Source organism: Rattus norvegicus, chromosome 5 (genome assembly GCF_021556685.1).
Source record: "Rattus norvegicus strain SHRSP/BbbUtx chromosome 5, alternate assembly SHRSP_T2T, whole genome shotgun sequence".
Lineage (NCBI taxonomy): Eukaryota > Metazoa > Chordata > Mammalia > Rodentia > Muridae > Rattus > Rattus norvegicus.
In genome coordinates, this window is record NC_141538.1 from 158,229,643 (window position 1) to 158,253,027 (window position 23,385).

Sequence of the window (23,385 nt, forward strand, 5' to 3'; positions counted from 1 at the left end):
ATTGAGAGAATGGAGAAAATCTCTTCTGAGGAGAAGGTTCATTAACAGAGCATGATTGATTGGTATGGGTAAACTGGGGTTAGAAAAAAAAATCCAGGAGCGACACTGGCATCAAGCCAAGGTGAAGCGGCTTCCAGCACACTCCGACGTTTGTTTTAGGTTTTGAGATTGGCCTCTTACTAGATGGCCAAGGATGACCTTGAATTTCTGAGCTTCCTGTCTCTGCCTCCCAAAAGCCAATGTTATAGATATGGACCACCACACCCAGTTTAGGCTATGCTGGAGACGTAACCTAGAGCTTCACGCCTGCTAGGCTAGCACTCGACCAACTGAGCTACATCCCCAGTCCCTCTAGCATACTTAAGCAAACACAAACTCTTTAAAATTTGCCTTCAGGGAAGATCTTTCCTTACACTCTCTGAGCTCAGTTTCGAGCCTTCGAATGGGGCTGTTGCGGTAGCATACAGTGAGGAGTAGCATACGCAATCGTGGACCACGGCAAGGTCCTTGCATGGACCACTGTCTAGGAAGGGTGCCTGGGCTGCCCCTCCCACCAGCCAGCTCTGACTTTCTCAGTGAGCATCACCAAGGTCAGCTGTGTGACGGACAGTCCAAAATGGGTCAAGCTCCAGCTCATGGGCTATGGGCTATGAGCTATGGTTGTTTCGTCAGCCATACCCTTCCAGATAGGACCTAGACCTGTCTGTCTTTTCTGGTTTGGGTGGAGACCTCAGAGAAGAAAGAGAAAACAAAGACCATTTATTTTATTTATGATAGAAAAGGAAATCAACAGGGGCAGGGAGGAACGTGTTTAAATAAAGTGCGATCCATTCACTGGGTGGAATATTCAGTGCCTTTTGAAAATGATGTTTACCCAGGGTTTGTAATAACACGGGAAGATGCTTATTCGGAAAAACGCCGTGTGCAGAAGGAAGCAACAGAATTGTATGTTCAGCACAAACACACCCGGGCAAAAACCAAGCCAAACAAAACCTACAAACAGAAGAGAGAGACCCGAGGGACACACCCCCCAGTAGGAGACGTCTTTGGGTGGCAGAATTGAGAGCCTTTTAAAAATACATTTCTCTATCTTCCAATTGTCTATTTATTTTTCTATAAAGTGACATGGCTGGCTTAAAGTGGAAAATAAATCACACATCATCTTTCCTCCTCTAAAGCTGTAAGAACTCTTATTAGAAAAAAGCAAGACAGATGGTCCTGGGAGACCCCTGACGCTTAGGCCACTCGGGAGGCCGAGGCCAGTATGTCTGCAGACCCTACGCTATTCCTAAACGTCAAGTGGGCACTAGACTCTGAGCCCAAGTGAAGCAGAAGCCAGCAGGCTGCCTAACTTGGACAGGGTACCTGTGACTCCTTTGTAACCACCCCCAAGTGCACCAAGTGGGCTTCTCTCCTAGGGAACAGAGCCAGAGCTAGATCAGTGGTCTATCCCTCTTCCACCCTGAGATTGTCTTCCTCAGGAGCTTCCCTGCCCCCTTGCCTTTGTGGCAAAACCCTTCCCCTTCCTGCCCATGAATCTCCTCTCTGATCCCCCCTCTGATACATTTCGATACATTCCATGCCGGAGACCTGATTGTCTTGCACAGCCGGCTTTGCCCTTGCCTTAGCAGTTACGCCTGCTGAGTTCAATCTCTTCCTGTGCTGGCTCTTGGTCTGTGAATCAGCCTGCTCTCCCCCACTGGGACACTGCTGCTCCCCCACCCGCAGAGCTGTGCCCGGCCTGGCCCAAACAGACTGCGCGTGTTCATCTCACCAGTGAACTCTGTCCACCGTGCCTCGGATGGGTTCCCTACTTGGCTCTTCTGTAACCACTTCCACTCCCTAAACCAGCTCCGGGTCAAGCCAATAAGGACATGTCAGCTCTGACCTATCGGCCGTGACTGTGGGGCTTCTGTTTTGAACAGTTTTGAGGTACTTATTTATAAGGGCTCATCAGGAAAAGATACAGGGATTGATTGATGATGTCTGGCACATGAGCACAAGGGGTGTACAACAGCTTAGTCTCAGCGCCCCTTCTTTCAATAAAGACTACACTCACTGGGGTCCCAAACACAGGGCTTTGGTTTTGTTTTCTCTTTTTCTTTTTTGCAACTTCCCTGGAATCACTTGCCTGGTTGGTGTGCCACGGGCTCCTGGAAGTTTCTTTTTCTTTTTTTAAAGAATTATTTATTTATTGTATAGGATACATTGTAGCTTTCTTCAGACACAGCAGAAGAGGGGCATCGAATCCCATTACAGATGGTCGTGAGCCACCATGTGGTTGCTGGGAATTGAACTCAGGACCTCTGGAAGAACAGCCAGTGCTCTTAACTGCTGAGTCATCTCTCCAGCCCCTGGAAGTTTCCTTAATGTGTTTCATCTCCTGGACTTAGAACCTAACCCAGACCCTACCCAACTTGGCTGGCATCTTGCCTTCTGTCTGGCCCATTGCCAGAGGTTGCCCTCAGAACTGGGCTAGCCTATGCCTGGAAACTGGGCCTATCTTCCAAAGGCACCTTGCCCCATCTCAGCCTGGCACCACCATACCAATGCCCTCTTTAGTCTTTTTACTGAACCCATCCCTTCCTTTGTCCCTATGTTTCTCAGAGGTTGATGTGTGAGTAATGTGACATGGCCTTGATAGGAGGCAGGGAGCAGGGGACAGGGGGCAGGGGCAGGGGCAGGATTCTCTCCCTGGGACCCCACCATGGCCCAGACAGCCTTTCTTGCTCAGCTTTCAATTCAAGTGTGGTTCAGCTGGTGCCTCCTCCCAGGCCTTTGGCCAGGGACAGTCAAGACTCTCTTCTGATCTCTGTGTGGAAACTCCTCCTTGTTCTACGTTCTAATCCCAAATCTTCTAAACAGTGCCCCAGCCTCAGTTCCCAGAGCTGCTGCACGACCACCCCTGGGATCTGGGAAGGTTTTTAAAGGGGCAGTGTCCAGATTCTTCCCATCTTCCGGCTTGTCAGGCCCTGCCTGACTGTGACTGCACCCCCTGGCTCCTGGTTCAGAGCGTCATCTCTTTTCTCTCAACCTTGTTTCCCTCAGAACGAAGCAAGGGCTCGGTAGGCAAGATAACAGGGTGGGCCAGGCTCTCTGCCTGTCTTCCTGGAAGCTGGGTCCCCTTTGATGGAAGAGATTGAGGACCTGGTTGCTCCACTAGAATCTCCCAACTCCATGGCTCCTTCCTGGACCTGCCTCCCTTTATTCCTTCTCATCCAGCGAAGCAGATGAGATTGCCACAAGACAGAGACGGTCACACGGATGAGATGAATAGTAATGGCTGCCCTGGTGGCCTGCAGGCAGAGAGGATTCTGAACTCCTTGGAGTCTATTGAGGTCAAGTGGTGGTGGGCATGGCAGAAAAGGGAGCCTGGAACCATATCTGCACCCCTGCCTCCCAAGACCTCAATTGTGCGATGATTAATATGCAAATAGAACTCCTGTCAAGATGGGTGCCTTTCTCCTTCCAGCACACAGAACTTGAGGTAACCAAAAAAAAAAAAGTGGGTCTTGGTCAATGTGCTCTGCAAACAGTGTTCCTGTGGGTGCCTCCAGTTTTAGCAATACCTGTCCTTCTGTCCAAACCTCAGGGGTATCCTGAGCTCCTTCCTGCTCCTGCCCAAACCTCCTCCTTCAGTTCTTTCCACCTGTGCTCCAGAGGCTTCTAGAAGCTTCTAAGGTGGTCCTCAATGCTTAGGAATTGGTGAGAGGAGTGCTTAGGAAGGTGGTCTGTGGTAGTTCACAGAAAGCCAACCAGCTTGAGAGGTGCCCTTGGCGGCACCCTGGCCTCTAGAAATGTGACTGGAATAAGACTATGGCCCTTCATTTGTGTGGGGTTCTGAAATCGCCCCTGCCAGGAATTCTGATTTGAAGCATAGAGCAGGGTCAGTCACTCATGCAGTTGTGGTGCAGTCAGTCACACCAGTTGTCCTGGGATGCTAAGCCCTGGCTTCACTGTTGTAGCGGGCCTTGTAGCTTGACTGTTAAAGAATCCTCCAAGCCCCATGTGTAACCTGTGGTGGGGGACAGATAACTTTCCACCCCACCACAGGCCATGTTCCTGCCTGCCTCTTACCCAGAGTGATGGGCAGGGAGTTTCTCTGAATCCTCATGGAACCCAGCAGAGGGACTGCTAGACAGGGGTCTGAGGAACATCGGGGACAGGCAAGGTCAGGACAGCAGGCAGAAGGGTGCCCCGTGCAGCAGGGAAACCCTGCAACTCGTTAGGCACAAACCTGGGCGAGATGTGGTCCGCCAGGAAGCAGAGTGTGCGCCTGCGTCCCACACAATAGATACGATCGTCCACCACGGCGCACTGGAAGGCATCGGGGTAAGGCAAGCGGTACGTGGCACACTCATACCAGAGCCGTGTGCTGGCATTGCAGCGGTACACGCTGATGCCCAGGCTGCGGTTGAGGTCAAAACGGTAGAGGAAGCCATTGACAGCCACCATCTCGGCCGTGCGGTCCTTGCTGCCCGCCGTGGGGCCGGCCCACCAACGCTGTTCCTGGGCCGAGAATCGGAGCAACAAGTAGCGCAGGCTGCCCCCAGTGACAAAGATCTCATTGGCGCACACCGTGGCTGTGTGCGCCAGGGCAAATGTGTCATTTGGGAGCGGCGGGGCAAAGGTCCAGCGGTCCAGGCGAGGGTCGTAACGCTCCACTGTGTTCAGACACTCACCTCCTATGGCGTAGAGGTACCCCTCCAGGGCCACCAGCCGGCAGTGAGGACGGGCCTGGTTCAGTGGGCACACCTCACTCCAGATTGCCGTCAGGGGGTTGTAGCAGAAGACACGGTTGGAGGGTTGGCCCGCAGGTCCCTGGCAGCCAGACACCACAAAGAGATAATTGAATAAAGAACAGAGAGCACAACCCCGGGACATGGCCTCCAGGGGCAGCTGGGCCAGCGGATGCCAGGCATCCTGCACATTGTCATAGCAACAGAGTCGGCCACTGTCTTCCTGGGGACACATGTCTGCCACCACCAGGCACTTGTGGCCTCGGAACCTGCGCTGGAGGATCAGTTCCCGCTCTGCTCCGCTCAGGCCCCCGTAGATGTCTGTGCTGCGGAGGACCTGAAGGTAGTTATCACTCAGTACCTTGTAGGCTGCCTCCTTCAGGGCCTCTAGGCCCTGCCTCTTGGCCAAGGTCAGCATCTCATAGCAATTGCCCAGGTCCAGGCGGACATCCAGAGCTGAAGCAGGTGTGAGAGGGATGTGGAAGAAATTGGTCCCAGCTACAAGCTGCACGTGGGGCTCCCCGTGGCTGCAGTCTGAACCGAGCTGGGCACTCTGGTCCAGGTGGGCAGGAAGGGGCATCCTGAAGCCTTCAGGCTGCAGTTGGAGCTCTGGGTTCTCAGCGATCTGCAGGAGGCTCACCTTTCTGCCAAAGCCTGGCGCAGAGGGGGATGGCACAGGCTGTGGGGATGCTACTTGCAATGTACCACCGGCTGTGTTATCAGCTTGGTCTCTGGTGGCTGCTCCTGTGACCAGGGGCTCTGGTCCAGGCCCGGGGGATGGAGCAGCATCAGCCAGAGCTGCTGCGCAGGGGACTGGTCTGGAGACAGCCTTCGACGTGGACTCCACAAAGTAGTCATATATTCTGCCTTTCAGCTCCGGTCCCTCTGCCTTCTGTATCACGTTCTCCTCCATCCGGATGCGGGCCACAGATGAGAAGGTATGGGAAGCACTGGTGGCTCCTTCCTGCTGCTGCGTGGCCAAGCCCATGTTTGCAGCAGCTTGGAGGGCCCCAGCCTCTCCCCTGCTGACCCCTGTCATGTGGGTGAAGATCCAGCTCTGGTTCATGTCACCGTTGACCAGCGTGGGATCAGTCCAACAGTTGGGGGCTTCCGGGTCCCCAGACCCAGTTTCCTCTAGGGGTCTGCTGTCTGGCCATGGAGAGAGATTGTCACCCACACAGCTGCCACCTACTCCTGGGATAAGTCTCGCTGGGGAGCTTGTAGGTTCACAACCAGAATGAAGGGGGTGGGGAGGGTTGGGCTTACCTCTAACAGCTGTTCCGGCTTCCTGGCCACCGCAGGGAGGAGGCACCTGCTGAGAGTCTGGACGCTGCCTGTCCTGACTTTCATCAGAGCCTTTTCTTGTGGGCTCTTCAGACCTGGGGGTGTCCAGGATGTAGGAGTCTCCTGGATCCTCCAAGCTGTAGTCCAGTGGGGACCCAGCCCCTTTGCTGGCTTTCCTGCGTCTTGGGCCCCTTGGCAGGGTCCCCGGTGGAGCCTCCTGGAAGGCAGGTTGTCCCAAGCCCTCCGTTTCATTTTCTGCTTTGTGGCGCTCTTTCTTTCTTCCCGCATGCGGGGCTGGGGCAGGCCTGGACTTGTAGAGTTTGTAAGCCACAGTTACCAGGAGCAGCGCAGCTGCGGACAGCACCACCTTGCTGGTCAGCTGCATATCCAAATGCCAGTCGTGGGCCTCTGTTCCTTTTCTGGTGGGGAGCATGCTGGCCAGGGACAGAGGAATGCCAAGAATCCGATTAATGATTGCCCAATAGGGACCAGTTCCTGGATCCTGCTGTGGAGTGGGAGGGAGTCCCTGGCCAGATCTGGCCAGCAGTTGCTGGAGCAGAGGTGACTTTGAGTCCGCTGAGGTGGCACTGGCACAAGAGATGGCTAAGGTCACGGCTGGCTTCTTTTGATTCTTCCCTGAAGGGAGGGAGGGTACCGACAGGAGGCTGAGCTTCAGATCAGTCACCTGCGGCCCCTGGCGGGCATTCCGAGTGTCCAGCAGGGATTCAGAGAGGAAGGAAGCTCTTAGCAGAACTGTGGCCAGACGCCTGCAAACCTGTGTGCAGTCTGTCTTTGTGAGTGAGGGTGTTTGTTTTCTCTTTTGCAAATCCCTAGGTTGGAAGCTTGGGGCAACTTTTGCAGTGGTTCCTGGGGGCAGGTGGAACCGCAGTTACCAGGCGTGTAGGATGGTCTTGGCCCCAACAGAGGGGTCAGCATTGAACTAACCAAGCAAAGAAGCAGTGGGGGACGCTGGGCCTGGGCTGACAGCCAAGCCACCTGACTGGGCTCTTGGCCACCTCTGCCCTCCTTCTGTGCCCAACAAGTTGAAGAGAAAGCAGCTTTGCTGAAGTGGCCAAGAAATAGAGGCCCTAGCACCCAGACAAAATGAGACCCTAGAGACCCGACCTCTTCTTCATGATAAACCAACTCTCACAGGACAAGTGGTCCATGGAGGAGTGACACCTCTCAACCCCCAACCCACACCCACCCATCAGTACAGTGGACCCCAGACCCAAGTCTGCTGTTGACCAGCTGTGTGACCTTAGGCAAGTAACTTCACTTCTCTGTGTCTCCCTGAAAAGTGGCGGGGGACAGAGGGTGACCTCATCAGGTAGTAGTCAGTATGCATGAAGCCCCATGTCTCAACTGTTTTTATCTCCCATGTGCACCAAGGTTCTCTACTGGCTCTCAAGGGTGGGTGTGGAGGTCACGATTGCAAGGAAGGTAAAGTCAGTGAGGAAGAGTTGGGGGGCCCAGCCCTGCTCTGGGTAGCCTCCATCCGTGCCCAGGATTCAGGCGCTCAGCTACCTAGATGCACATGCTCCACTTTTTAAAGGATTGCAAAGTGAAAATAAGATCCAATTGGAGCTTGGTTGGTTCTGAGGGTTCTGACCTGGGGAAAACTCAAAACTTTTTCTTTTTATGGTTGTGTGTGTGTGTGTGTGTGTGTGTGTGTGTGTGTGTGTGTGTGCGCGCGCGCGCACATGCATGCACAGACATGTGACATCAGAGGATAACCTAAGGAGTCTGTTCTCCCACTGTGTAAACCCTGAGGACACCTCAGATCACCATGTTTGGTCGGAGTGCCATCTTGCTGACCTCCTGGCATCCCCTTATCAGGTCCTTATGTGTGTGAGCCTCCACCCAACAGCCTCAGTTTACCCTTCTGGGTGTGGCAGTCTAGTGTGCCCTACTTTCTTGACTCCTGCAGGCCAGGTCTCCTTATCCTTACCGGTGGGAATCTCTCCATCTCTCCAGGTCCAGTCAAACCGCAGACCTCCCTGGGCCCTTCCATGGCTGCCCTCCTGAGCTCCCCATCCTTCCAAACCAGCTTTTCGTTGCCTGTCTCTTCTTTCAGCCCTTCACCCAACCTTTACTACTAGTTTATAAGCAAAGGCCCTGAACGAGGTGTCTGTGTTCTGCAGGACTGACTCCTAGCCGACCTGGATAATTCAGGCTAGAGCCAGCAAGGGAGGGGATGCCAACTGAATCAGGTGGGCTGCTGGTCACGGCAGATGCTCACAGACTGCGCCTGGGAAACCTAAAACGGAGGTCTCCACCTCTCCACAGTCTGCGTGTTAATGTTTGAAAGGTGGCTTTATTGTTCCTCTGTGACAGGGAGGCCACCAGAGCAGAGAATGCAGCCAAGAGAAGGGAGTTTGTTGCTTATGGTTCTCAGGAGGGAGGAGTGTCTACTCCGGGGGGCCTCCAGGAAGGTCAGAGCACAGAGGGGAGAGGGGCAGCTGACCATCGCAAAGCTGGAGGATCAGAAGTCACGATTCATACAGAGAAGAACAGTAGGCAGACCGGCGGAGGCTCTGTGGGCCCTGGAGGCAGCATCTCCCTCGCAGGGTGTTAGGATTCTAGCTTAGGCTCCAGCCCAGGTCTCATTCCACTGGCAGGTGAACAAAAGCTACCCAAATGCTAAAATTACAGTTTTTTTTAAAGTCTCTGTTTAAACGAAACTGAACTGAACAAATGAAGATAGAAGTGAAATTAAAAGATAATTGGAAGTCTATATCGGGCTTCTGTGGATGTGTCTGCCTGACAGCAATCTGCTCTCCTGCGTGCTCTGGCAGGATAAACTGAGAACTCTCATAGTGGCCCCAGTGGAAGGCAGAACCCTCAGATGCAGATCAACAGGCCCATGCTGGGCAGTCAGCTTTGCCTCTGGAGGACTCCTGCTGGGCATAGCTCAGTATCCCAAGGTAGGGGATCTACCCATGGTGACTACCACAGGTGAGAGCCCAAGGCTGAGGAGGGTAGGTACAGAGAGCAAGGAGGGGGGGACACTGGGGAGCCACAAAAGATGTGTGCCCTTTTAGTGCACAAATGTATGCCTCCATGTGGCAGACTGTGCCGTCTTCCTGCACAAGAGTGTGCCTCCGTGTACCCGTATTCACGAGGGAAGGTACGCAAAGATCAGAAACGAGTTGCTCCTGGTTTGAATGATGGGGAAACTGAAGCCTAGAGAGTGTGGTCTGCTCTGGCATCGGGCACTAGAATGCCCGGCAGCAGGCTGGACTGGATGTGGAAGAGGTCTGGTGAAGGCAGCCCGGCTTACCCGGAAGATGCCCACCACACTTCTGTAGTGAGTGTGGTTTCCACACTCACTCAGGGGTGGACAAGCTCATCTGGACATGTACTGGGCCTTGGGTACTCTGTGTCCCAGAATGGCTCCCCAGCTGCTGGGCACTGCCTGCCCTGACAACAGTGCATCCTGATTGATCAGTTTTGAGGGCTGGGAATCAAACCCAGGGCCTTGCCCAGGCCCCACCTGGGTCTTGAGATGCTGAAATGGGCCAGGTTTGGAGACTGACTCTGGGAATTCCAGCACTAAGGAGCAGAGGCAGGTGAGTTCAAAGTCAGCCTCGGTAACATAGCGAGGCTGTCTCAGAACCAAGGCACACAATCATATTCTCACACTCTCATACAGTCAAACCTTCACACACACACACACACACACACAAACTCACACTCAGCCACACACAGTAACTCAGACATTCACATACTCACCTTAAGGCTCAAACTTACAAGCTTGCATACTTATTCACTCATACAAATATCTCTCACACAAACATTCAACACTCATATTCACACACACGCACGCATGCACGCACGCACACACACACGCACACTTATTGAGTGTGTACGCTTATACTCCGAGTCCCACAAACATGCACTGACACAGCCAGTCACATTCACACATCATAAACATCCTCATAAATACACTCACAAATCACAATCACACACACACGCGCACACACATACAGGCACACACACCCCTTCATACACACTCACAAACACATATCCATATTCAAACACCCTCAGATACACAAATATTCACATACACATACTTACCCTGACATACATGCACACACATTGCCAAACACAACCACACACTCACAATTACACTCATAGAAACTCACACATTCTACACTCTCCGACTCACTCACACAGGAGTTCACACATGATCACAGCCACAGTAGCACACAACACTCTTACACGTGCATAAGATCACACATTTACATGCACACTCAAATGCCAACACACGGCCATGGTGCCACACAGAATATTACATATGCACAAATTCACACACAAACTCACATCTACACACATTCATACTCATGCTTTCTGATGTATACACACATAGTATATCTACACTTACACATAGTGACATGAATTTACACATACACAGTGACACACACATGCCCTCCACACCTGTTCTCACACTCAAACATACGCATACTCTCTCCCACAATCACACGATGGAACAATCATGCACACTCACATCACACTTACACAGTCACAGGGACACAGCCACTGCTGACAGACTCTGACACACTCATGCACTCCCACACAACCACACTCTCACACTTACAAGCACTCGAGCTCACACAACACTCTCTCACACCTTCCCACGTATACCGACACCCCACACAGAACATCATACACACGATCACACATGACTGGTCTCACACACCCATGCACTATGACCCATGGTATCTCACATTGCCACACACCATGACATACTCAAGCACTCGCACACTCGCTTACCCACATTCACTTGCACACATTCAGTGGCTACTGGGGCAGATACACCCTAGGCAGGACAGGAGGAGGCAGAGCTGGGGAGATCGTTCATGACCGTTGGAGACTGTGTAGGATTGGGGGACATGAGTCAGATGATGTGGGGGTCAGAGTAGTGGCTGTTCACCACCTGATCACAGTGGAAAACTTACATCTCTCTCCCTCTCTCTCTCTCTCTCTCTCTCTCTCTCTCTCTCTCTCTCTCTCTCTCTCCCTCTCTCTCTCTCTCTCTCTCTCCCTCTCTCTCTCTCTCTCTCTCTCTCTCTCTCTCTCTCTCTGTGTGTGTGTGTGCACATGTGTGCGCGCGTGCGTGCACATGCGCGCGTGCATTTTTTGAAACAGGGTTTCTCACTGGAGCTTGCTGGTTCAGCTAGGATGGCCGGCCAGTGAGCTCTCAGGAATCCTCCTGTCTCAGTCTCCCCAGCACTGGGATTAGAGCACCAGGCCACTGCACCTGGGTTTTTACATGCGTGATGAGGATCTGAACTCAGGTCCACATGCTTATTCAATAAGCACTATGCCAACTGAGCCATCAACCCAGGACCTATCAACCCATTTTAGTGATGAAGATGTTGAGGCTCTTCGGAGGCTCATTCAAAGTCTCACGTGGAGGTTAGTCTTCCCTTGGTCACCATGCCTGGTGACCCTCCACCCATATGGAGCATGGACTGCTTATGTCCCAGGTGAGCATAAGTTAGGGACAGGACTTTGAAGCTGCAGCTCGTGAAGGGGCGCCTGGTAAGAGTTTCAAAAGCTTGGCATGAAGGGGCTGAGCTGTTTGGATTTAGCAAATGAAGTAAGGGCAGGTTGGGGTGTGCCTGTGAATTTGACTTGGAAATTGAATGTGACGTGATTCGTGCTTGCTGTAAGAGATGGCAGCCTGTCTCCTGGTGTTTTCTTCCTGGGGTGGAAGGAGGTGAAGGCAGGACACACCCTGAGGTGGGAACAGGAGCCAGTCAGGCCTTCCTACGTGGCCAAGACCCCCCTTCACTATGGGCTCAGAGCCCACAGTCACACTAACACAGTAGCCCGAGCACCGATCACTGGAATCCTTCCACCAACCAAGCTCTGGGCTTGAAGGAGCTGCAGACATCACTCCTCCAGCCCCCAACAGCTTCACCAGCTGCAGATCTACCTAATCTGTCACTAAGTAAGCTATCTCTTAGGCCATTCTTGAGAGATTCTCTACATTTGCCCCAAACAGTGTGGCCTAAGAGCTGGTTAGCATCTGGGACTTGGGCCCCACCATAGTCCCCCGAAGCCAGAATCTTTACATTAGACCCCGCACGATTCTAGAAAGGACCCAGAAGTACTTAGATAGACACCCAAGCCACCATGACCTTGAAAATCAGCGTCACAAGCCTGGAAATTGAGAGCTATGTGGTTTCCCATCCTGGGACAATGGCTCCCTGATATTTGAGTCCTTGTATCTGTCTCTTTGATTTTAGATTTATTTATTATTATTACTTTCTAGTCATTTATGTTAAGTGCATAGGCGTTTTTCCCTATGTGTGTGTGTGCACCGCATACAAATGCATGCCTGGTGACTGTGGAACCCAGAAGAGGGCATTGGATCCCCTGGAACTGGAGTTACAAGTGGTTGTGAGCTGACCTCTAGGTGCTGGGAACCGAACATTTGTCTTCTGGAAGAGTAGCTGTTACTCTTAACCATCAAACAATCACTCCAGCCCCTATTTTTCTCATTTTTAATTGCATGTAGACACATGTGTTTTTATGTGCACGTGAGTGCAGAGAGAGGGTCCCTTGAAGGCAAGAAAGGTTGGAGCCCCTGCAGCTGGAGTTACAGATGGTTGTAGCTGCTTGACGTGGGTACTGGGAACTGAGCTGAGGTCCTCTGGAAAGCAGCCAGAGCCCTTAAACATTGACCTCACATCTGGACCCCAAAGATGGGTTCAGGGATGTCACCGAATGTCTTTGTCCCTCTTCCCGATGCAGCCACATCGAATAAGTCTCTGCTTTCTGTTTTTACTATTAGCTGCCTCAGTTGGCTTATCACGGGCAGGTGACTGAACCTGGCTTCAAGGCACAGGCTGCTGTCACACCCAATCCAGTGACTGTCCCTCCTCTACCGTGTCCCTGCCACCCCCAGCCCTGACTGTACCCTCTGCTGTAGGGAGCTCCCTGTGCCTGGCTCTTCTCCCAGACCATTCAGAACAGCTCTCTTCGGCTCTAACATGCCTTTTCTGCCATGTGTTGGCTGTGGGAACACCCCAGGGCTCCCCAAAGCCTCTCCACTCAAATCTAAATGGCTGGCCCGTTCTGCCCAGTCCCTCTGGTGTCCTGGCCTCATTTGTCACTGTCTACAAATACCCGTTCTGCTTCAGCCAAGCTCATCTGTTTGCTGTCCCTTTGTCTCCACTACCTTGAGGGCCATCTCTCTACTACTCATAGGGCTCCTCCCCCATCTCTGCTGATCAGCACATATTTGCAAGCCTAAGTTTGAAACTGGGTTTTGTCCTTAGGGCCTCACACCAGGGCAAGAGTTCTCCACTTGGACCCAGCCCCCAGCCACTCAGAGTGTCCTAGGGGAGTTGGGACATGGCTAGAAAGAGGCATGCTCATGGAAGTTTCTGGAGCAATTCTGGAAGGCTCTCACCCTGTGCTAATGGCAGGCACTCACTGGACTTTTGAGAAATTCATGTCAGACTGACATCTGAGGGGGGTGACCTGGTCTGAAATATGAGTTTTGGATTTTCTTTCTGCGAGAAAAATTCATATAAGTTTGGAAACACTACATTAATGACCCCTCGGCCTCGATTTTTTCATCTCTAAAATGGGGTCAGTGAAACTTGCCTCTAACTGTCACTGCTGCAAAGAGTTAAAGATAAGGTGTCTTTGGGGCTCCTGCATCTTGTGTAGGGCATGGGGAGGCATCAACAGCCAGAGAAGCAAAGGCCTTCTGTGCCCGACATGGAGTTAACACAGCTCAGTGTGCCCAGCAGGGCTGTCTCAGCTCATCGCAAGCCCGTGCTTTTCAAATGGAAGTGTAGGGGGAAGAAGGTGAAGAGGGTGGCTCCAGCCCAGACTGGGGAGGGTGAGAAGAGAAAGGGACTGCGGACAGAACAGTCTAGAAGCTGGGCCTGTGTGAGACAGCAGAATCCTGCATTCAGAGGGGCCTGCTCCCCTGGGAATCTTTTTCTGGTGAAGAAGTCAAAGAACACCTACTGTGTGCCGGGCTCTGAGCTCAGGACTTCACAGCCTTTGATGGTCAATGCTTATGCCAGCCCTGGAGCAGACATGGGACAAGTGTCCATTTGGTTATGGCACAGTTGGGTTTTCCTGGACAATCAGAAAAAAGTATATTTCCCAGACTCCTTTGCAGCTGGAAAAGAGTTGTTCAGTGAGTCACAGCCTGGGAGGAGTGAGCAGAAGTGAACAGGTGACTGAGTCCAGGAAGGGAAGGACCCTGGGTTCTCTCCTTTTCTCTCTGTCAATCGGTTGGTCAGTTAGTCAGTCAGTCAGTCAGTCAGCCAGCCAGCCAGCCAGCCAGCCAGCCAGTCAGCCTGTCTGTCTGTCTGTCTGTCTTTCTTTCTTTCTTTCTCTCCCCTGCCCTGGTCACAGGTTAGTCTCCCCTGGACTCCCAGGAAGGGACGGACCCTTGTGTTCTCTCCTTTTCTGTCAGTTAGTCAGTCAGTCAGTCTGTCCATCTACTTCTCCTGATCTGGTAACAGATTAGTCTCCCCTGGACTCCTACTCCAGAAACTGCCTTGAAAATAGTCTATTGACTTAGGCAGTGAGGCATTGAACTTGGTGACTGCGGAAGCTTCTAGATTGGTATGAAATTCTTTGGGGGTGAGGGTGAGGTGTTCTGGGAACTGAGTTTTAAGGGATGCACGAGGCCCTTCCAAACCAAGTAAGTCTGTTGACACAAAGGCTCTGAGGCAGGAGACGGGTTAATGGGCTCATGTAGCAGCGATCAGAATTAATTTCTAACTGGATGGAACAACACAGAACCAAACAAACAGGGGCACCTGAAGCAAGAAAGATGGAGATGAGAACCAAGAGAGGAGACCGAGAGATGGCTCAGTCTGTGAGATGTTTGCCCTGTGAGCATAGGGATTGGAGTTTGACCACAAGAATCCATGTGAAAAGCATAGAAACCCGAAATCTCAGTGCTGGGGCAGGGAGGCAAAGACACGAAGATCTCAGCCAGCCAGCGTAGCTAATCAAGTGAGCTCCAGGTTCAGTAAGAAACCATGTCTCAAAAACTATGGTGGAGAGCAACTAGCAACTCAGATGACACCTGATGCCAACATGGCCTCCACACGCATGCGCATACACATCAGAATGCATGCATGAACACACACATACACACACACGTGCAGAGAGGGAGAGGGAGGGAGAACACCAGGATAGTAGTTCTTTTGTTTGGAACATTTCAGAAGTACAAGGTATGGTGGGCTCCCCAGCACTTATCAAGAGTGAGGAAAGCCAGGGATAAAACCAGCTCGGTGTGGAGAGAAGAGTCTAAACTGCTGTCCCTCATTCGAGGCCCCACAGACACTGCCTGGGGCAGAAATTACTTCTGGTTAGCTTGTCTGGGTCCCAAGTTTAGATCGCTACAAGTTTTGTAATATAAAGATGGTGTCCCAACCTATGCTTGAGGCTGTCTGCTGGGTGCTTTCCTCTTGTGGGCATCTAGGTGGTAGCAGGCACACTGCCTATGTGACACAGTGTCTTCCGAGGCCATGATTTCTATCTGTGGTACCTTAGAAAAGCTATGAGAGAGGCCATCCCTGCCTGCTTGTGTGCCTGCCTGCTGGTGGTGTGTGCCTGCCTGCCTGCCTGCCTGTCACTGTTCCAAGGCCTCTGGCTATCCTCAGAGTCAGAGCTTCTCCAAGCTGGAGAGACCTCAGATAGCCCAACCGTGTCACTGTTGGTGAAAGAGCAGAACCCATACAAAGAGGTGGCTTCCCCCAAACCAGTGTGTCTGCCAGGACCATTGCTCCAGGGCCCCAAAGGCCTCACTTACAGGTGGTCCCCATGTTTCCACATGCTCTGGAACAAATCTGCCCCTTGATTGTCCCATCCTCTAAATATGCATTCCCTAGCTTCACAAAGGGGAAAGACCCAAGAGCAAAGAGATATTGCCTGATCCCCCCTAGGAGGTGGAGGAGCTGGGGTTTATGCGAACCCCTGTCCTCCTGAGGGATCCTTCTCTCAGGTGCCTTCCCCAGGAGGAGCTGAGACAGAGCCAGGCAGAGGAAGTGACACAAAGCCAGGCAGGCTGTGCCCGCAGGCAGGCGGGACCTGACTCAAAGCTGGTATTTGATAAATGTTTGCTGAATAAACAAAGGAGGGACTGAGGAAAGACGAAGAAACCCTTTAACAATCACCCCGGCCACTGGTGTAAAGAACCCAGTACAGTTCCCATGATCCCTTTTGTTTCCGAAAGGCTGCTCTCCTGTGTCCCCAGAACCAGGATCCTGAGGGAGGATGGGAAGGCCACAGACAATGGGAACACCTGGCCCTGACTCTGGGAGAAGTGTCATTGCTTTGCCCAGAGATCATGGAAGAAGTGGGGGTGGGGGCTATTCTGGGAGGGGCACAGCTTGCACAAAGGCTCCAAGGTAGGAGCCAGAGTAGCAGCGGCAGCCACATCAGGGTGAGCGTGAGTGTCTGTGGCAAGGACCAATGACATGAAAGCCTGCTGGGGTCTCTGAGTTCAGCTGCGTGTTCTTTCTAAAAAGCCATCCAGAGGGAGAGAGGGGCAAGGCAGGTAGGTGTGCAGAGCTGGGTGTCAGAGAAGGCTGAGAACAAAAGAGAAGAGGCCAGGGAGGTGGCTCATCTGGAGATGCTCGCCCATGTGAGTGTGAAGACCTGGCTTTGATCCCCAGAGCCTGTGGAAAAGCTGGGTGTGGTGCTATATACCGAACCAGCATTCATTCCCTGCAGTGGGAATGCAGAGGCAGGGGCATTCCTGGCTCACCAGTCTAGGCTGGTTGGCAAGTCCCAGGTCCCAGTGAGACTCTGACGCAAATACGCAAGGGAGATGGCTCCTGAGGATCTACACCTTGGACTGATGGCTTACACACACACACACACACACACACACACACACACACACACACACACACACACACACACACAAATAGCAAAGCCAAGTGCTCCTAGCAGGTCTGAGGAGATCTAAAGCCTGGAAATCCCCAAACACGAGATCACCTTCAAAAGTAAGAGGAGGGATTCTGTATCAGTAAAGCCATGCGTGTATGGATCAAGTGACTTCTGTCCCATAAGTCTTTACCTCCCAGTCTGTGAGGCGAGCAGGGAATTAAGTGTTTCCCTCTTGCCTGCATGCCCAAAGCAGGACCTTGCCAGGATTAGTGGTGGGCAACCCCAGGTGCCCAGGCTCTTGGCTGTTGGGGCCCCCAGTTACCACCCCCGGTGACTCTGGAAGCTGCTCCTTTTGAGTAATGCATCATCATCAAATGCAAGCAAGAAAATGGTAGCTGGCCTTTATGCTTCCTGCCTCTCTCAATCCCGAAAAGCAACTCTGGGGGCTCATATGCTACTATTACTCTTAGATAGGGAAACAGTCGCTCCAAGGTGCTACATGATACATAGTATAAAAAACTAGAAAATCTCTGTAGCGGCTGTGCAACACAATGAGTGAACTGGACTTGACCTGTCACCCCCAGACTGGGCATCAGGCCATTGCCTTTCTGTGACTGAGCTAAGGTTGGGCAGGAGGGTGAACAGCCACAGGGCAGCCTGCAGAACTCGTTTTTCTTGCTGCATGTTAGCTGAAGGCTGTCACTGCGCCAGACTACTTTTCCAGAACCTTCTAGACACATAATCTCCTTTTGGCCCTGTGGGCTAAGGGAGGAAAAAGGGAGGCTGGGTGTGGGTGCAGTTATGTTGGAGGCTGAGGAGCAGCAGTACGGCTGAGTGGGAGGTCCCCAAACTAGAATGGACTTTGACCTCTTGCTATTCTTCTGAGGTCTCTGGGTCCAATTCATACCATGCTGGCTACAGTTTCTATCTGCAGACCAATGTATCAGTGATGGACTACCATGGGTTCATGAACATGGTTGAATGCTCAATACAGTGGTATGTGAGGTGTGTGTGGGCATCGCTCATAGAAGAGGAGGGGAGGAATGGTTCTGTGTGCTCACTGCTGGGAGAGCTGGGTGTTCTCAGGTCTGATGGGCTGTCTCCTTAATTAAAGATGGGGCTTGGCTGTAGCCCAGGGGTTAGAGCACTTGTCTAACATTCCTAAGGTGCTGGGTTCAAAGTCCAGCAATGTCAGAAGAAAATAAAGAAGAAAAAAGAGGGATGGGGGACAGAAAGATTCCCAGATAAACATTGAAGAAGCCAGAACCTCATCATAATTACAGTAGACTTTGCTGAGTGTCCCTGGGGACTCTGCAGGTGTGGACTGTTTTAATTTATCAGGGATATCCCTTAGGGCTAGCAAGATAACTCAGTGGGTAAAGTGTCTGCTGTTCAAGATAAGGACCTGAGTTTGAATCCTAGCACCCACTTGAATAGCAGAGCACATCAGCAGACATCTGTAATCCCAGGGCAGAGTGGGAAGAGCAGACAGGTGATGGCTGGAGCCCACTGGCCAGTCAGCTATGCCTTTTGGAGAACATCAGGTTCATTCTGAGACTTTGTCTTTAAAAATAAGGCCAAGAGCAAAGGAGGAAGATCCTGGCCCCCACCTATGCACACACACAAGCATGCACACTTACGCACCAATCCAAACACATATTACTCAAGACATCCCTCCATCTGGGGCTCCTGTCTTTATTTTCCCTCAGTGAAGCAAGGGTATCTTGCTGACCCCCACTCCTGAGCCCTTTTCCCATCTTGGCTTTCCACACATCTCGGTTAAACACCTCAGTCAGGCCAAACTCTGAAGTTCCCCAGATCTTGAACCTGTAGCCTGCAGGGCTGAACCTCTCCTGGGTCTACAGATGAGAACCTGCACTTGTGGTCTCTGTGTGACTGTAGTGACGAACATGACAGGATTCCCACCCTCACAAGGTCAGTGGCTTAGTGGGACCCTGGGAAGAGAAAGAAGAAAGATGTAGGGTCCTACTATAGGTACAGTGACATGAACCCATAGTGGGGTGCAAAAGGAGGACTCTTTGCCCATCCATCCATTCATCCATCCATCCATCCACCTATCCACTCATCTACTCATCCATCCATCCATCTACCCACCCATCCACTAGTCCATCCATCTACTTATCCATTCATCCACCCATCCCTTGACCCATCTCCTCATCTATCTATCCACACATTCCCCCACACACCCATCCATCCATCCATCCACACATCCACCACTCATTCTTCCATCCATCCATTCACCACTTACCCATTCATCCATCTACCCATCCACCCATCCACTCAGCCATCATCCATCTACCTATCCATTCTTCCATCCATCATCCATCCATCCATCCATCCATCCATCCATCCATCCATCCATCCAACCACTCATGGTCCCATTCACCAAATGTATTGAGTGCAATCCTGTGGCCACAAAGATAACTCATAAGTGAAATGGATTTGGGTCGAGCCTTGGTAGAGCTCTGCAGCCCCGGGGCAGCCAGCCCTTTATTAGAGGCCTGCTCCTCTGAGGGAAGTACTCCAGGTAGCTTCACAAAGCCGCTCCAGAGAGGGAGACAGGGTGAGAGCTGCATTGGACTGTTACGCTGTCCAGCCTCGGGGGCTAGATAACTGGGTTTGGTCCTGACTCTGTCTCCTTGCCGGTGTGATCTATTGATCACGACGCCTTCATAATTTAATTCCCTTTGTTTACCATCCTCTCTGACTTCCCTTGGGGATAGGTAGAACTTACTGGAAAATGTATTTTTGGTTCAAGCCAAGGGATGAGGAAGAAGCACACCTGATCAGGAGAATGAGCTGCATTATATCTCTGACTGCGGAGGTCCCAGCCCATCCCCTGGAGGCCATCTGGGATGGCCCTGCAGCGTGGTCCTCACCTACAGCAAAAGAAAGAGCCTCTCCAAACTAATCAGGGTTCTACCACTGCGTGGCTCCCTCCTGGATGGACACACAAAGGCCCTGTGGTAGGAGAGCACTAAGGAAGGTCTAACTGTGTGACTAAAGTTAGCATAGAACTCTTCCTTCTCCTACTGTCACCCCTCCAGAGTTGGGGTGACCCACCTGTACCACCATGCATGGCCAGGAGTGTGAGAAAAACAGGAAGGACCGGCTGGAAACAGTATGAGAGAACAGATGTAATGAACGAAGGAGGAAGGTGGTCATGGGCAGGCTTGCAGTGGGATGACAACAGCTCACAGAAACCTTGCCCAGACTCCCCTGGCTTGCAGAAGGCCATGGGAGAGGCTGTAGCAGAACTGATCATAGAAAAGAGCTGGTTGGTAGAATAACATGATTCTCTAAGGCCAGGTACCTCAAGCCGGTAATCTCCCAGAATCCCTTGTGCTGGGAATTCTTGTGTAGAGCAAATGAAGACCTACAAGGGGGAGGAGCCAAGAGCTTGGCCCAATAGGACAAAGCTTTGCATGGCCAGCCAGGCTAGGGTCTGCGTGCATCCAGCCTGATGCTCAGGCCCTCATTCTTGCCTGTGCAGCAGAGCAGTACCCCCCAGCAGGTACCTGTAACCTTTTGACATGACTACATGAGGTTGTCATTAACAGAGTTCGGGCTTGAGAACAGCATGATTACATTAGAAAGTAAAACGGCCGAAAGAATGCTAACAATGATGTAAGTAAGCTTATGATTTGGGGTTGAGCTGTGTTCACAGCTGTCTGGCAGCGTGGGACCTGTGGGTGGAGGGTCAGGGAAGCCTTCAGGGGAAGCAAGACTTGCAGGCAAAGCTGGGCCCCAGCTGGGTTTGCAGAGTATCTCCCAGGGCGAGGCTCCCTGTGGGGATATGAGCCTCAGGAATAGGCCTCAGAGATCCCCATGGTGGCTCTGAAGGGTTTCAGAACACTGCCGCCTCCCTGGTGGGAGCAATGGCAGACTGAGAGGGGTAAGCTTCCCCCCTGCCCCTGGGGGTTGGAAGAAAAGCTCTCTCTACACACAGAGAACCCTGAGAGCCTCCAGGCCACTAATGGAAAAGTGCATGGGTCTCCGAAGATGATAGGGTTGTGGCAATTTGGGCTTGACATGCTGAACCCCCTGCTGGATATCTTGTGTAGGGAGAAAACAGCAACTGCAAAAGCAGGCCAGGAGTACCTGTGGGAATCTGTTTAGGCAAAGCCCATGGAGAAGGTGTGACTGCAGCCTTAGTCACCCCCTCCCCGCCATACCCCCACCCCTGCACAAGAGTCAGGAAACCCATCACTTCGTGGAGACTCAGGCATTACTGAACCGGGCTTTCCTTCCAATGCTCCAAGCTTCCTCCTGATTTGGAAAGATTGGAGCCCTGGCTGCTCTCTGTTGGGAATGCTCTTCCTCCAGAACTCTGAATGGCTCTCCTCTGTGTCAGTTGGACAGTCAGTCATTCAACACTTCTTTTCAGAGAAGCCTTCCTTGACTAGCCATGGCAGAAACAAGATACCTTCTCCACATATATTTATGTGGGGTGTGTGTGTGTGTGTGTGTGTGTGTGTGTGTGTGTGTGTGTGCGCGCGCGCGCACAGATGTCCCAAAAGGTCCAAGGGGTCAGACACCCTGGGGCTGAGGTTACAGCCCAACATGGGTGCTGGGAACTGAACTCAGATCCTCTGCAAGAGCAGTAAGTGCTCATAACCCCCAAGTCATCTCCCTAGTCCTGTCCTTCTTAACCAGAAGCAACAGAACCCTGGAGTGTTAACTGAACAGCCAAGCAGCAGCATGAAGTCTGTTTGCACCCTGCCCCTAATGGAGGAATGGCTATTCCAGTCATCACTGGCCAGTGATGTGTGAAGGGATGGGTGAGTGGCTTCAAGGCTTCTCCCAAAGGGAGGAGGACCTATGACCTCTTCTTCCAAGTGACCCTTCTGGCAACCTGCTCTGAGTTGGTGAGGCAGAGTGAATGCTCACAGGAGGTTTAGCCATTAGGAAGTTCAGGAGCAGAGCCCTGGTGATGGGCGAGGCAGAAAGACCTGGAGAGGGCTGAAGGGATGGCTCAGTGGTTAGATGGCATTTACTGCTTTTCTAGAGGACCCACTTTGGGCAGCTCACTACCACTTATAACTCCATTCGAGGGGACTGGATGCCTTCTTCTGGCCCCTAAAGTCACTGCACACACATAGCAGACAGACAGGCAGACAGGCAGGCAGGCAGACACACACACACACACACACACACACACATACACACACACACACACACACACACACACACACACACACACACACACACACACACGGTGAGGTTGAGAAAGAGAGAGGTGGTGTGCTTAAACCCCTGTCAGTTTCAACTGTGGTTACATCCAAATGAACTCCTGCATTCTAGAACCTTCTAACCACCTGTACCTCTGTCCTTATACCTTGCTTATTATAGGGTGACATGATGTGTTTATCCTGTCGATGTGTTTAACCTGTTTTACTGTGGTGCTGTGTCTTCTCTGCCTCAGGTTCATGGGCTAGCCAGGCGAGCCCAGGGTCTGCTCTTCCCCTGTTCTCTGTCCCCAGCTCAGTACACTTGTGGGAACGAAAGCTGTGTATGCATGCTTCAGACATTGATCCGTGTGCCATCGGAACTGCTAGGTACCATGCTCTCTCCAGAACATTCGCACCCTTACTCTGAGGAAGGGGAGACAAGAGCACTGTCTGGGAACTTTAGGACCTCTAAGTGGCCAGGCCAAGACTTAAACATAAACCTGTGTTTTCAACAAATAAACTTCTCTCTGTTCCCCAAAGCAATTATGAAATTGTAGCTTTGATAGAAAAAAAAATCCAGGCTCCCATGACTCAACGGCAAGACAAATAAGCCAATTAAAAATGGGCAAAAGGCTTTAATAAACATTTCACCAGAGAAGATAAACAAACGGCCCGTGAGTGAAGCAAAAGACGCTCAGCGAGAGCCATTTGTCCTCAGAGAAAGTAAAATAAATAAAATAAAATCACAATGAGAGCGAGACTCTTCCCATGGCTTAGGCTGACAATTGAGCGTAAACAGAAAACCAGTGGGACAAGATGGTTCAGCTGATAAAGGTGCTTGCTGCCAAGCCTGAAGACCTGAGTTCGATCCCTGGGACCCACATGGAGGAAGGGAGTGCTGACTCCTGAATGCTGCTCTGTCTTTCATATGCACGAGGCGGCATTTGGCATCCTCATGCTCCACCCCCAATTTTTAAATATAATTTTAAAATGTTTTAAATAAGCAAAGACAACATTGGCCACAATGCCTGGTGGCACACACCTGTGACTCTGGCCCTCTGGAGGTAGAGACAGGAGGATGGGGAGTTCAAGGTCATCCTTACATAGTAGGTTCAAGGCTTTCTTGAGCTACATGAAACTCTCGTCTCATTTAAAGTGGGTTAATTAGTTGAAAATATGTGTGTTTAGTCCATCAGATCCCGTCAAAGGAAACAGCCATGCATTCTTGGGGGTCTAAGAATTCTTGCAGGTTGCATGCAAGGCTCTGGGTTCAATTCCGAGCTTGC

At 51.8% G+C, this 23,385-nt stretch overlaps 1 protein-coding gene across 1 annotated transcript; it reads right to left on the reverse strand.

Annotated features, from left to right (window-relative positions):
• Positions 1–744: 744 nt before the first annotated feature.
• Positions 745–6,853, reverse strand: Klhdc7a (kelch domain containing 7A). Its single transcript, NM_001399527.1, is given in 1 exon segment — positions 745–6,853. A coding segment is annotated over 1 exon segment (2,322 nt). The 5' UTR covers positions 6,457–6,853; the 3' UTR covers positions 745–4,134.
• Positions 6,854–23,385: the final 16,532 nt, after the last annotated feature.